The sequence below is a fragment of the Cydia splendana genome, chromosome Z, assembly GCF_910591565.1.
Source record: "Cydia splendana chromosome Z, ilCydSple1.2, whole genome shotgun sequence".
Lineage (NCBI taxonomy): Eukaryota > Metazoa > Arthropoda > Insecta > Lepidoptera > Tortricidae > Cydia > Cydia splendana.
This window is the reverse complement of record NC_085987.1, coordinates 46638690-46654463: the sequence shown is the minus strand read 5'-3', so window position 1 is coordinate 46654463 and position 15774 is coordinate 46638690. Positions and strand designations below refer to the sequence as shown.

At 39.7% G+C, this 15774-nt stretch overlaps 1 protein-coding gene across 1 annotated transcript in view; it reads left to right on the top strand.

Annotated features, from left to right (window-relative positions):
• LOC134804019 (laminin subunit alpha) overlaps window positions 1-15774 on the top strand; it is a 98614-nt gene that overhangs the window by 43731 nt on the left and 39109 nt on the right. The window contains exons 27-39 of the mRNA XM_063776873.1: window positions 425-517; window positions 1642-1804; window positions 2977-3139; window positions 3981-4103; window positions 5746-5920; window positions 6300-6434; window positions 8292-8460; window positions 9876-10110; window positions 11780-11898; window positions 12565-12689; window positions 13947-14120; window positions 14779-14980; window positions 15683-15762. Of these exons, the coding sequence (XP_063632943.1) occupies window positions 425-517; window positions 1642-1804; window positions 2977-3139; window positions 3981-4103; window positions 5746-5920; window positions 6300-6434; window positions 8292-8460; window positions 9876-10110; window positions 11780-11898; window positions 12565-12689; window positions 13947-14120; window positions 14779-14980; window positions 15683-15762 (1956 nt within the window). The remainder of the gene's footprint in view (window positions 1-424; window positions 518-1641; window positions 1805-2976; window positions 3140-3980; window positions 4104-5745; window positions 5921-6299; window positions 6435-8291; window positions 8461-9875; window positions 10111-11779; window positions 11899-12564; window positions 12690-13946; window positions 14121-14778; window positions 14981-15682; window positions 15763-15774) is intronic.

The following is a 15774-nucleotide window of genomic DNA, read 5'->3' as shown; positions in this document are numbered from 1 at the left end:
CAGTGGCACGACAACTTTTGGGATGACGCACATTTCTTAAAAAATAACCGAATTTAATAAAAATTCAAACATAATCAGCTCTAGGACTCTTATTTATGATAAAAATATATCCAGTGTTTATAAACTACTTTTATATACTTATTTTAGAGGAATTGTGTTTTTTTGTCCCATTACTGGTTCCGTGTCCATTATAGGGTATACTACTATAGCTACTAAATTAATAATTCCACGCTGACGAAGTCGCGGGCAAAAGCGAGTAATATATATTTAGCGAAGAAGCCAAATATGCGAGGTGGTTACATTTCATCGTTAGTGAGTGTATGGTATGGTGATATTGTGAACCATTTTCACAATGCAAGCCTTGTCGACCAGTGGGCTAGGACTTGTATCAGGACTCTGATATTCAATATTTTTATTATTTCAGGTCGAACCTGCGAAGCTTGTAAGACCGGCTACTATGGATTCCCCAACTGCAGGCCTTGCCATTGCTCTCAGGCTGCCATTTGTGATGATAATGGTAAGATAAGAACCGGATGGAAACCATCCCGCTAACTGGTGGTCCCTAGCATAGATTTCTATGGAAAAATTAGGGCACATAGAGACCCGATGTCACCTTTTCTCTATCGCAAAACGTCTCGTGTTTAAAATGCATCATTCCGCTACGCCTTAAAGTTTCGTACAATTTGTACATTACTTTTATCTGATCCGCGTAAAATAATTTTTCGCAAAGTCAATGACATTTTGAGCGCTGGATAAATTCGTTTGACCAAGTTTCATGTTCTGGTTGCATTCTTATATTTCATAGATGCATATTAAATATCGTTAAATGTCGACCTTTTCGAAGGCTAGCACCTCGTAGGGCGCCCGCTAGATGGCGCGGGTGCACGGATCGGGTGCACGTGCACGGGTGCCATTGTATGTAAATTCCGCCGCACGCGTCCGGTTCAGCCCGCTCCGTGCACCCCCATCAGCTAGCGAGCACCTGTAATGTGGCAGATGTCCACTTTCCGTGTTTAGCAGTAACAGTTTGGTTTACTGCGATATAAACGCATTTTGCTTGTATCAGCGACAATCTACTTGTATAAAATAGGACGCTTTACAAATAAACGTGTTCACTACTTAATCCACTCTGGTAGTTATCATTTACACTACTCAATACCCCGATTCTGCCCGTCCTACGCTCCGCAACCTCCTAAGAAGCATCTTATATCTCATGGCGATGCTGGCAGGATCGCCATCAAATAACAAGAGAGGTATTGTTATGTTGTGATGGGAGTAGAAGTCAAACACCTTATGTGTGATAGTATAAGAACGTATATTCTCTAAATGCCTGCCTATATATACACTTTAGGTTGCGCTGACACAAGCAAAATGCGTTTATGTCGCAGTTAACCAAACTGTTACTGCTAAACACGGAAAGTGGACATTTACACCTCCCCCGAAAGTTCCTCTCACACCCATAAGCGCTCCTCAGTTGGCCTTGATCAAGAGGCTTTGATTGAGAGGCACTGAGCACTGAGTTTTTTTAGCATTAAAAAAAAACTACGCGATTTTGGCGTGTCTTTTAATCGAAAAATGCTTTTAAATTGCCTAAACATTAATAGGTATGCTATTAGTAGACTAAACCACACGTATTTTCAGGTCAATGCATCTGCCCTCGCAACGTGATCGGTGAGAACTGCAATGAGTGTAAACCTCTGACGTTCAACTTCGATGAGTACCGCGGCTGTGACGACTGCAGCTGCAACCCGCTTGGCGTTGTCGAAGGGAATCTGGAGTGTGACAAGCAGAGCGGGAATTGCCAGTAAGTTTACTGATGATGATGATGATACACTTACAATAACTCACTTGCTTTTGGTAGTTATAATTACGAGTAGCTATGACTTTCAGCAATTCTTCAGTAGGCCTTGGAGTAGGGGATCGGGGGGCTTGTTGTAACAGTTTTAGGAAAAAGGCCTGTATTGTCTAAAATATGTATAATTTTATGATTCTGAGTAAGAGGGTTTGTAAAGTATTTATCTAAGCACTAATTCCGATTACAAAATAATTTTAAATGTTTACGCATCTTTTACACCAGACACTTTTTGAAAAACTGGGAGTTGTTACAACTTACCCCGTAATATTTTTTCAATACCTGGTGGAAATAGAGCTCGTATGCACATCCACTCGCTTCGATGTCTGGCGGGGCAATGGCGGTGTTTACGTTATTCCTCGAGTTATAAGAAAGTCATTCAGCAAAAAAAAATTAAAATGTTTTTGATTTACCCCTGTTACATTAAGCCCCCGGCTCCCCTACATTGAAACGTAGTAACCCAGTGAGCGACAGTCACCCAGTTAGATAAAACAACGGCAGCTATCACTTTTCCACCGACAGATCAGTAGATCAACTTAGCAACTTTGATCGTAGATTAGTCGTCACAGTAAACAAAAAAGCTCAGAACGGTTACCATCAGTTTGTCACTGACATAAATAAACGCCGTCGAGAACGTAATTTACTTTCTATACATCCCGTTTGCACTAATATGCGAGTGCGAGCGAGATGTATAGAAAGTAAATTACGTTCTCGACGGCGTTTATGTCAGTGACAAACTGATGGTAACGGTACAGGTGTGTCGTTTAACTTTAAACTCGGGTAAATCAATTCAACCCTCTCAGCAAATATCTACCATATTACCTTTTCTTAAATACCAAAATTGCATAGTCTGACAATATTTACCCAAGTTTGAAGTTAAGCGACTCAAGTCAAGCAGTCATATAAACTTTGGTAGTTCACTTGGTTCAAAATGGCAGGACTGGTTTCCCAGGTCACGAGTTCGAATCTCGCGTGATTTTTTGCATATTTTTCCTCTTTACTTATGTTTGAAATTTTTATTTTATGCCCTGGCCTGCTCATTAAAATTAAAAGCATGGAGTTTTAACTTGACAATGACAATAACTTGGAGCTTGACAATACTAATATTACTCCTAACTCCTCAGATGTAAAGAGAACGTGGTAGGCCGCGTGTGTGATCGCTGCGTGCCCGGCCACTACGCGTTCCCCGACTGCGTTCAGTGCTCGTGTAATACGGACGGCACCACGGACGACGTGTGCGACCAGGACACGGCGCAGTGCTACTGCAAGAAATACGTGCGATCACAGGTACCTACGACAATTTATCTAAACCTCTAACGGCTCGGCCACGACATTGCGACGGAGGCAGGGATAGCCATCGGTTGAAGCGAGACACAGCGATCAGAACTTTCGCTTCCACCTATGGTTATCGCTGCCGCCGTCGTCAGTCGCGTAATGTCGTGGCCGTCACTGAAAGCTGAATCAATACATAAATTATGTATTAGGTTATACATTCTTTGGACTTCGGCTTCTTTACACTTTACCAGTATCTAAGTTTCGAAAAAGTACACACCAAAGCTGTCAACGCTATTTCGGGTTCTCTTTTGATTTCACGGGCCTATAAATCCCGGTCTAATTCTTGTTACGCACGGTGTCATTAATAAATAATAAATAATATAGGACATTCTTACACAGATTGTCTACTTAAGTCCCACAGTAAGCTCAAGAAGGCTTGTGTTGTGGGTACTCAGACAACGATATATATACTTAAATACATAGAAAACAACCATGACTCAGGAACAAATATCTGTGTCATCACACAAATAAATGCCCTTACTGGGATTCGAACCCTGCAGGACCATCGATCGGCTTCACAGGCAGGGTCACTACTGTAGACAATTTCATAAATATTCGTTAAACTTTATTTTACTGACAAATTCCATTGAAATTTTCTTGATGCGATCAATTACTCCAGATGCGTAATTTTACCCAATAGCTTGCGGAATTTTACCCGCACGGTGGGGGAGTGAGTGCCAACCCTTTGCATTTCAATAAAATTTCACCACTGATAACGGGGTCTACTCGTTATACAAGTTACAATTTCAATATATCGAGAGTATCGAGACTGATTCCTTAACTCCTTCCGCAGGCTTGTGACGTCTGCCAAGAGGAGTATTTCAACCTGCAGGCCAGCAACCCTGACGGATGCACCAAATGTTACTGCTTTGGGAGGACAACTAGGTGTTCCAGCTCATATCTCACTTGGGTTAAGGTAAGCAAAAAATGATGTATACATTTGTCATTTATTTTTCGCAAGATTCAAAGTCAGAGTCAAAGTTAAAGTCAGTGTTTTTATTTGTGAGTATATGTCAAACTGATTACAGTGGCGGTAAATAAATATTTGTAGCACTATACCCTGCCCGATGGCGTACAAAAACTTGAATTATTAACCTTACATACTAACATGCGAAATAAATTTACATATCTATATAAATACCTAGTTATTATTAATATTAAAGTCTTATCAAATCAGAAGCAATAAAATTATACAGCAAAAATTCAGAAATAGTGTAAAAACAATTATCAATTAAAAATGTAAATAGTTCGTGCTTAAACTGATTTATGGGTAATATTCTGAATGGGACAGGCAATTTGTTATAAATCTTACTAGCTAAGCAGAACACACTTTTGCGCATTAGGGCAGTATTTGCGGAAACAGGAAAGATATTCTGTTCTGAGGATACCTGATCTGATTCTATAAGAAAATCACTCATGTGGCACATACATACAATTTTTCACCTTAGCAGCATGAACTTGACTCGTGGTATGATTGAGCCAGTGCTAGGGAAAGGTGGGGTAAGACGAACATAGTTTATTTTGCTCAGGGCAAGACAAACAGTATGAGAAAAAAAGATCATGTAAAATGTTGCCAAGACGAAACCATAAGGCTTGCACTGTCAAAAAGTTATCAGATCTCTTTTAGAGCCAAGCTTCTAACTCTATAAGTCCTACTTCACAAACTCTACACCTAAAGGGGCCCACTGATTAACAGTCCGCCGGACGGTATCGGCCTGTCAGTTGTTCGGAACTGTCAAAATTTTGTTCTAACTGACAGGCTGATACCGTCCGGCGGACTGTTAATCAGTGGGCCCCTTTAGTCAAAATATGTGGCTTGGCCGTTTCGCTAGCGCCACATGGGCGTAAGGTGAAAAATGTATTCACTATTCATTTTGCTTTATTATTATTAACCAAAGATAATTTTAAAAAGAGAGTTACTGTCATGGTAAATTATATAGCTACAGCTACAGTACATTTATTACTGCCATCTTTTGACAGAAGATTAAAACTGCTAGGCTGCTGCTGCTGCTAATCTTTTGTACAATCTGCTTTTTACTGATTCCTCATACAAACTTCTACCCCTTTTCCCCCCTAACGCCCTTTTCTACCCCCTTTTCACCTTTACGGGGTAATTTTGGGGTTGAATATGGGGTTTTATATCCTTCCCCATAACTGTCTACATACCAAATTTCAACTAAATGGGTTCAGCGGTAATTGATTCCCCATACAAAATTCCACTCCCTTTTCACCCCGTTAGGGGCTAAAAAGGTGATAGCTTACCAAACCTCACTCAACTTACATCACTCAATTTTTCGGGCGTGTTTGGCTCACAACGGCTCCTTGTAGTCATTGACACAGGTTAGCGAGTGAGAAAGACAACATGTTACATTCGTGATCTTCCTAGTTCCTAGTCTCAGTGAGAATTCGGTTCGATTCCTATCTAGTACTATTATCTATACTGTACTTTAGAAAAGGTTTTCCAGTCTATTTTTTTTTCATTGTCATCGATGTATGTGATTATTCAATAACATCCAAGGTAATGTTTATAAAATCTATAATCTAAACTATTCTTCCAGCTTGAAGGCATGACTGGCTGGCACCTGGTTAACGTCGAAACCAACCGCACCATATCCGTCTACCCGCACACTGCACCGCCCAGTCAAGTTAATGATACCATCATAGGCGTGGAGCTGGCTATTGATAAGGATCACCAGAAACTGGTGTACTTTGCTGCACCTGAACACTTTATTGGTAAGTACATAATATATTATGTATTTCTTCTTTTGATCCATCCCTCAGGTTGTTGAAGAGACAACAGTTTGTACGATACCGCTGCCTTAAAAGGCAGGGTCGCCATGTACGGACGGCGTTAATCAAACAACAGCTTCGATGAAAATTATGATTTATTCTGCTCTAATTGGGCAAGATACGTGCTTTTATATGCAATGCTTACGTACTAATTATATATTACACTACACCACAAGTTGAAAATGGTTCCAGTATTTTATCTAGTTTATCTATATTTAGTTTATCTTTCTGTTTGGCATATATCTACTGTTACTTGGGTACTTGGGTATAGCATAAATATTTCACAATAAAGTTAGTTCTTCAAGTTATATTTCGTTCTCAGGCAAACGGCTGACATCTTACGGCGGTAACCTCACATACTCCATCTTCTACGTATCTCGAGATACTGGGAAAGCTATTCTTGCTGCCGATGTGATCATTGGTGGACCAAATGGCTACATTTACCACAACAGTATCGGTAAGTATTCATCACAGACAAGACATCCTCCAGACTGAGCATAGTAGCTCTACCCCCTCTGCGACAAATACGGTAGTCTTACTCAATTTTGGAGTCGAAAGTGTCTTTGTGTGACGTCCGTGTCTTTGAACGGACCAATCACGGCACGGGACCTCGCTCACCTCGTCCCCCGCACCCCCGTATTTTTGGCAGCATCGGTTTCATGAAATAATTGCTCTAAACTCCGTCTAGAGGATTCTTATGGTATTCGTGCTTTTACGCTGTTGGTTACCAGCTTGACAAGTCTGTCAGGTTCTTAGTTTAATATGAAATCTAAATATATAAAGTACAGTCGCCGTCAGATATATCGGAGCGGCCGAGGTGCTCACAAATATCTGAACACGCCTCTTTTGTTAAGGCGTTAGAGTGCGTGTTCAGATATTTTTAGCATCTTGGCCGTTCCTATATATCTGATGGCGGCTGTACATCAAATAGATATTGACGGGCAAGCACATCCTTATTACTATGGTAACCACGGTGTGTTAAAATATATTTGGCCACTTTGGCCGTAACTATCTATTTGATTGAATGTACATTGACTTACTTCAACACTGTGATAGGCCTAGATTTGTTTTCTGTGCCTGGAATTATTCAATTCAATTCAATACCTATATTTATTTCAGACTGCATAGGTCCATAAAATTGTTAGTATTACAAGACCAATCAATCAATCAATATAGGTCAATTATGACCTATACAATTTTGATCATGCTATCGTAACTAAAATTAGATTAGCTCATAATCATAATATTCTGCTGGAAACATGTCTACAAACACATTGAGCTTGAGAGAGCTTACCCACTTGACCTTGACTTGCCTTGACTCTAAGGAACATACCTCTAATTCGTTTTTTTTTAGCATTAGAATTATGGTAAACAATCTTGATGTGTCTTTTAATTGAAAAACACATTTTAAAAATATGTTACGGCAAATATGTAACAATTATGAATCTAATACGATCATTTATATTCTTCTGCTTTCATAAGTAATAGTTACTGATTTTTAAAAAGCGTTTTTTAATTAAAAGACATGTCAAGATCGCTTACCTTCTTTCAAGTTCTTTCTAATGCTAAAAGAAACGAACTTTAAGGAAACTGGATTAGACAACATTAACTTATAGTTGTGTGTGTATGTTAGTCCGCGGCCGGCAAAACGCCGTATATACTTTGTCGCTTGCCATAAGGACGCCTTGACCGGTTATTCGTATAAAGATACAAGCAAATCTCGTCCTAATGGTAAGCGACAACGTGGGACCTTTGATTAGACTTCGGCACATATAATTTTAGATAACGTGTTTTAGATTGAACTAGTAATTGCCTTTGATTTTGGGACCCGGACAGCCCATTTCTCCGATATTGGCTGTCTGTAGGTGGAGATGAGAATCGGAAATAAAGATGTACGATGTATGATGTACTTGTGACATATTTGCAATTTAGTTATTATTGAGGCATATTGTTTATTTCAGTGTAATTGTGTTTTTAAAGTTATTATTTTTCCTTCATGGGTGATCCTTGCCAGTCAATAAACGTTTTATTATGTTGCATTTCATACTTTTTTTATTTTAAAAGCTTTTATTTAGTTTCACCCGTCCCGTTGTCTGTCTGTCGGTCTGTAATCAAATCTTGCAAGTTAAATTTGATCCACTTCCCGGTTTCCGATTGAGTTGAAATTTTGCATGCATGTATAAATCGGATGACAATGCAATATTTTAGAATTGTCTCGATGAGTATTAGTTGCCTGTGGAAAGAAAAGTACAGTCGGCGATAAAAGCTTGTACCAAAAATGAAATTTTTGCCAAAAAGTTATTTCAATTCACAGAAACACCAGCACCACAAACCAACTGGATCCACAGCGTGCCTCTGACAGAAGAGTCGTTCACTAACCTCGACAACACGGCTGTCACCAGGGACCAGTTCATGAATACCCTGGTTAATGTCACTGCCATATACATCAGGGCTACGTTTGAAGACGAGTCCGTTACTACCAGGTAAATTATTGCTTTTTACAAGCTTTTATTTACTTTCACCTGAACGTTGTCTATCTGTCTGTCTGTCTGTAATCAAATCTTGCAAGTTAAATTTGGTCCACTTCCCGGTGTCCGATTGAGCTGAAATTTTGCATGCGTGGATAAATTGGATGACGATGCAATATTATGGTACCATCGAACTGATCTGATGATGGAGACAGGAGGTGGCCGAAGGAACTCTGTGATGAAACAACGCAACCTAATTGTGTTAGGGGTTTATTGAATTGTCTCGATGAGTATTAGTTGTCTGTCGTAAGAAAAGTACCTACAGTCAGCGATAAAAGCTTGTACCAAAAATGTTTTTTTTACAAAAACTTTTTATTATTGTATTTTGCTTTAGTTTGTGTGATAAGCAGTACGTATTTAAAAACGAAGGTATAAAGACAAGGCCTTTTCTAGAAAGAACTTGAGTTTCTTCAATAGTAGATTGTCGACCACGGGATGCAAGGTACCGTAAAACGGGGTGAGTAGGTTTCGCGGTGAGCTATGGGTTATGAATGGGGAGAGAAGGATTGAGAGGGGCGTGAGGTGGGTTTTTAAGGCTACTGCTACAAAAATAATGTATTCCAATTTAAAATGGAGCTATAGTAATATTCATAATAAAAAAAAAACAATCCAACAATCTTCCAAAATCACCTTTGTATGAAAAACCCTCTCACCCCAAATACGAGGCACTACGGGGTGAGGTGGGTTTTCCTCTTTATCGTCAAAGTTATGAAATGGAACTACCCAAAATAAAATACAAACGTCCACTTATTATAATTATACACCATTCAGTTTTCACATGTAAAAATAAAATTTTATCTAGGTTTGAAAGTCAAATTTCACCCAACTCACCCCATTTTACGGTACTCATTCTGCCGAGGTAGTTTGACGCTCGAGCAGTGAGAGCGCCAATACTCCGAGGCAGAAATGATGCCTTGCAGCCGAGTCAAACACTACTTTTCATTTCGAATATGGGGAAAGTAAAATACATGAATTTTTTTAAACATGACTAAGTATAATTTGTATAGACATGATGTCTAGAGCTAGTTATTATTAATTATCACCTGCTATTGATACCTATTTTACATATGTATTTTAAGTGCATAGCTTGTGATTTCAAGTATTTACCTTCGTAGGGTTCATGTTAATACTGTGCTTATCCTAAGATCTTCTGTACACATGAAATTCAATTAAATATTTGAGTTGACTTGACCGAGTCTTACAGATAAGAGAAGATTTTTCTACGATGAGTAAGTTTCAGTATTTTCTTTGTATAGTTTATGTAGCTTTTTTTTAAAGTTGATGGTCGTAGCTTTTTTCTAGACTCTTTATATTTTATTTCTATGTGCGCAATATCGACAAAATTTTAAACTAAGCCCATTTTTCCCCAGGCTAATCAACGTGACTCTAGACGTCGCAGTCCAACCCGATCCCTACTCCCCTATAACCGACCGCGCGTTCTCTGTGGAACAGTGCCAATGCCCCCCAGGCTACAAGGGGACATCGTGTGAGCAGTGTGCCTCGGGGCATTATAGGCTGAGTTCAGGCCCGCATGCGGGGTACTGTGTGCCCTGTGAGTGCAATGGCCATTCGCAGGAATGCGATGTTAACACTGGTGTTTGCTTGGTAAGCGCTAGAAAATAAATTCCTTGTAGTAATTTTTTAGCGTAATAGGCCACGTATACGATGAACTGACCAAATCAAATATGCCATGGAAGGACCCCTGAACGCATTTGCCAGAATTACCTCCAACCGCGGAAAATGGCGATAATACGTACGGCAAGCCACATCTGAGTCTGTTGTCAGTAGTTGACCACGACACTCTGCAAAGAGTCTTCTTCCTCGCGTTATCCCGGCATTTTGCCACGGCTCATGGGAGCCTGGGATCCGCTTGACAACTAATCCCAAGAGTTGACGTAGACACTAGTTTTTACGAAAGCGACTACTACGTAGGCGAACAACATATATTGCTTACATAAGAACCAAGTCGACTGTAAATGTTCTAGTATTGAATTCGTAGATAAGTATAAATATTTAGGTCTAACTATAGATACCAAGTTCAACTGGGGCGTCCACATAGATATAGTATGCATTAAACTTCGAGCAGTAATGGCAAAATTGTTTAGCTTAAATAATATTGTAAACAGGAAAATATTGCACACCTTATATCATTCGTTAGCCGAGTCAATAATTTGTTATGGTTTAAACGCATATGGGCGAACTTTTAAAACTTACCTAGATAAAATATGTAACATCCAAATTAGAATAATTAAAAATATATTAGTTGATAAAAACACTAAACTTAATTGCAAACAAAACTACACGTTATTGTATAAAAAGTTAAAAATATTACCAGTTCATGAAAAAGTTGAATACTTATTATGTGTAGAAAACTATGGGCTTGACAGTTTTAAAATATGTAGAAAACCATTACGTAATTTTAGGGTAAGCACAAAACGAAAATATGTACAATATAATACTAATAATTATTACGGCCAAAGAACTCGTAAATACTTAATACCTAAGATTCTTAACCAACTAAACAGTTCAATCGATCAATGTAAGAGTAAACAGATGTTTAAAAGAAGATTAAAATCAATATTTTTAGATAATATAAATCCATAGTATATATGTATAGATTTATTAGTGTTCATTTGTATTATTGCAATATTGCATTAACCTTGTGTGAATATTTCACCTCACGAGAACGGCCTAGTACAATAATAAAACGTAACATCATAATAATAAGGCTCAGGGTCAATGTTGTCGTGAGGTGAAGTAGGTACGCATGCTGACCGTAGTGTTACAAACCGGTCATGTTGAATTATGGATATATTTGCATGGTAACAAATTTAGAGTTAAGTTAAACTTAGAATAGTACTACATAAGTTACATAACAGTTTGTGCTGTACTCTGTAGGTATAACGCCTAAAGTACTTATAAAAATAATTGAGAGCGCACTATTCGCCAACAAACTGTTTACAGTTTGGCGAAACTTTTGTATACCTAAACATAAGTATATTTTTTGAAATAAATAAATTAAAAAAAAAAAAAAAAAAACACGCAAACGCGAAGCGAAGCGATGCGGCGCGGGGTGAATCAATTCTTTGATACCTATAGAAGTGTCCTACGTGGGCGATCTCGTTGCGAACGCGAACGCCTTGGGCCCGCCGCGCCGCGCCGCGTCGCGTTCGCGAGTTGTTCGCTTACGTAAGACGCAGCGTTACAATCATTGGTAACAATAATTACCTACCTTCAAATTCAATTTAACGCATTCTTTTGATAATTTTCTCAGGACTGTGGTGGCAACACGATGGGCGACCATTGCGAGATGTGTGTGCCCGGATACTATGGAGACGCTACCCGTGAGGACTGCGAGATCTGTGCCTGCCCCTTGCCGTATCCGTCTAACAAGTGAGCGTTTAAGACCTTACTTGTATCTCTCTCAAGCCAAAATCTTAATTAATGTTCCAAGCAGGTTCCAAGGGAAAAATGGAAAAAGTTACGCATCCGGCAGGACTTGAACCTTGAACTCCGCAATCCGTGCGTTTCTCTTATCCGATTGAGCTACGGAAGCCTACCAGAACCTCGTAAATCTTTCCATTCATTCCCTTATTCTTTAATTTGGAGTATCGCTCGCAGACGTATTTGCTTGTTAAAAATAATTAAGCATTGTTCTCAATTAGGGACACCTTATCATAAGATTTTTAGGAAAATATTAATAACTGAATGTGTTCCTTATTGAAAACGTTGGGTAAGGCGAGGTTAGCGTTAATCCGGTTGGACATTGCTTCGTAGAGGCGGTAGAGGTGCGCTGGAATTGACTTATGTATCGGACTCGGTCTAGTTTAAAATCCGAGCGCAACTAGTTTTATTACCCGCGCTAGATTAGTTGATCTTGTACCTACGCAGAGGGGAAAATAGTGCGAATGCCGCCTCCCTTCCTTGTTGCTCGAAGATTTGAACTAAAACTTGCTAAAACCACTATTTTCAAAATTACTCAAATACCCAGTTCAACTATTATATACGGCAACTGTTACTGCCCATGTTACTAGTTTTTAATAATATACTTTCTTCCAGCTTCGCTCTGAGCTGTGATCTGAGCGACAACGCTGAACTGATCTCCTGTCAGTGCAAGCCCGGCTACGGCGGTCCTCGCTGCGAGTTCTGCACCGCCGGTTACTATGGAGAACCTGAGGAGCTCAGTGAGTAGATACTTTCTGGACCCTTACCGTGAATATAGGGATGATGACACATGTTGAATTTTAACAAAATCTAGTAAAATAGATAGCAAACAATTTATCACAATATTGTGGATATTAAAAAAAATATATGGAAATAACACAAAAATACAACACCTGAAAATTTCAAAATTTAAGTTTTTTTTTAAATTCCAATAACGAAATAAGTGAGGATACCATTCGATTCCTCACATATTATCCAAAAAAAGAGTGTATATCAACTGTAATAATACATAAATGCAATATTTCACCGACAAAAACGCAATTTTCTTATTTTGTTCATACTTCAAGATGGACTCTCAGTGATCTTGACGTCACGTTCACTTATCGTTTTGTTAGGAGCGTTTCGCGAGTGAAGTACGACTGTCGGACTTTGACTATCATTTCTGACTTTTGTATTGCTTTAATGCAATGGGTCCCATATAGACATTTGATCCTAAAAACAAACCTGATTGATTGATACCATAAATGAAAATTTGTCATCTAGCCTATTCTACGGCCGTTTTTGTTAACAACTGTAAACTCACCTTGACTTGCTTCGGTGCTTGCACCATACAAATAATACATTTTTCTACTCGAATTAAGATTTCGTAGGTATACCAAACTTTAATTAATGTATTTCATGTATGGGCTCCGAACTCAACTATAATATGAATTATAATGTCAAGTATAATGAAATTGACCAATCACAGCTCGCCACGGTCAAGAGGACGAAACAAAACGATAGCTCAAATTAATAAGTTATTTATTTTAGGTCGTATAGTAGAAACAATTGCTTCTTAAGTCAGGAACGCGCATGTGCCACCCTTAATATAGCAACATCCATAGACTACGAAAGCTGCTTAGCGTTGCTTGTTAGTCTCTATAGGCTACGGTGGCCAAAGTCGAGAAAAAAACTGTCTAAAAATTGAATTTAGCAAGGAGCAAGTACCAAGGCCTCATGAGTTACGAGAAGGTGTCGTTGACCTAATGCCAAATGAATGAGTTTAGACAGTCCGCTGTGTAAATGGCTGCAGTAAGTTCACTTGACGTCGACACCTTATTGCTGAAAATCTTGGCAGCCGTATACGCACAATTCGTAAAAACATTGGTTTAGGTTAAAGCACAACCGAAGAAGACCGGCATTGGTCCTCATGATCTAAATAGTCCTAGAAAAAATACAGGAAAATAGATAATTTTACAGATTTAGGTAACCATTTCAACTTCACCCAAAAATTTTAGATGACTACTGCAAGCCCTGCAACTGCTCTGGCAACATCAACCCACTGGACCCGTCATCATGCGACAGTGTGACAGGGAATTGTCTAAAATGCGTCAACAACACTGCTGGGGCAGCATGCAATCTCTGCGCGCCTGGGTTCTACGGAGACGCTGTGTTCAGCAAGAATTGCACTGGTAAGTAATCAAGATGCCTACTGATAACTTTGAAACTTCCCTGGATTATCGTCAGTGGCGTAGCGTGAACTAGCCATGGGTGAAAACCACCACATCTGCGAGGCCCTTTTCAATGTGTTTTCCCAATGTAATAAAAACGTTGGCTTTGCGAGCCCCCCTAAGGCGAATGGGGCCTTCGCCCACGCCTAGCCACACTACTGATGGGGTAGTGTAGTGTGACAGGGAACCGTCTAAAATGCATCAAAACACGGCGGGAGCGGGGTACACGGGGTTTGTTCTTCAGGCCATTGGCAATGGAAACAGGAATAGGTCTACGTTACAATGGAAATATAGAAGTAAAAACATTTTACCAACATAGAATCATGACTCAGATATCAATGACACTTTTACAAATCTCTATCATTCTGACCTTTGTGAAGTAGACCAATTACCCGTTGAATCCTTCCACTGGCATTAATGGTACTTTCCCACCAATATTTTTATCATCCAAAATTTTAGAAAGAACAATACCTAACGGAAAATTTTTTCTCAACAGAGAAATGCCACTTTGACGTAATCATTAAGCACTTCGAAATAATACTTTGACATGAAAATTAAAAAAGTCTTCTGAATTATTTAGCCCTCTCAAACTATTCTAACATAAAAACTTCTTCCACAGCCTGCAGTTGCGATGAATACGGCATGGACCACTGCGACCACACGACCGGCACTTGCGTGTGTAGACCCGGCGTCATAGGCGACCGTTGCGACGCCTGCGCACCGGATCACTTCGGCCTGTCAAGTGGGCTGGGCTGCATGCCGTGTCAGTGTGGACTGGCCAGTGAGAGCAGCCAGTGTGACCTTGAGACTGGACAGTGCAAGTAAGTACCCCCCTCTTCCGTCTATAGTATAGGCCCGGTTAGAACTCCAGGCCCCTTGTGGCATAAATTTGTTGGACCATTCTGTGGAATTTTGGGGTTACTTTGGGCTGTCTTGTGGACTGGGCCACATGCCGTGTCAGTGTGGACTGGCGAGTGAGAGCAACCAGTGTGACCTTGACCTTGAAACTGTATCCTTTTTGTATATATAGAGGGGCACCTGTGAGGTCCCTTGTGTAGACAAGAAAAAGTTCATTGGATAAGAATTATATTGAGATCACTTCGGGCTGTCTAGTGCTCTGGGCTGCATGACTTTTACTAGTCTAGTACTTACCCATTTTTTAATCTGTAGTGTGGACTCATCAGGTCCCATACATAGGCCAAGAAAGAATGGGTGTAGACTCGCCTGAAAGAATTTATCCAAGCAAGATACAGTCGTGTATCTATCTTTTGGCTGTAATGAGACATGGCATGGCATGGCTAATGACAGTACCCAGTGTGATCTGAAGACTGGACAATTCAGGCAAATGTTCTTCTTGAATTTATTATGAAAATTTTGTCATTCCTCTTGTAGGTAGATTTTGTGAATCTTTGGGACCCCTTAAGCCATCTTAGGGATCCATGGAGCCCTTAGTAATAACTGTTGGATATGAGAAAGCTTTGGAATGACTTTCTTGGCTATGACCCCCTTTTTATTTGTTATAGATGCGCGAAGGGTGTGACTGGCAGACATTGCGAACAGTGCGCAGCTGGTTACTGGAACTACACGAAATACGGATGCGATCGTGAGTTTACTT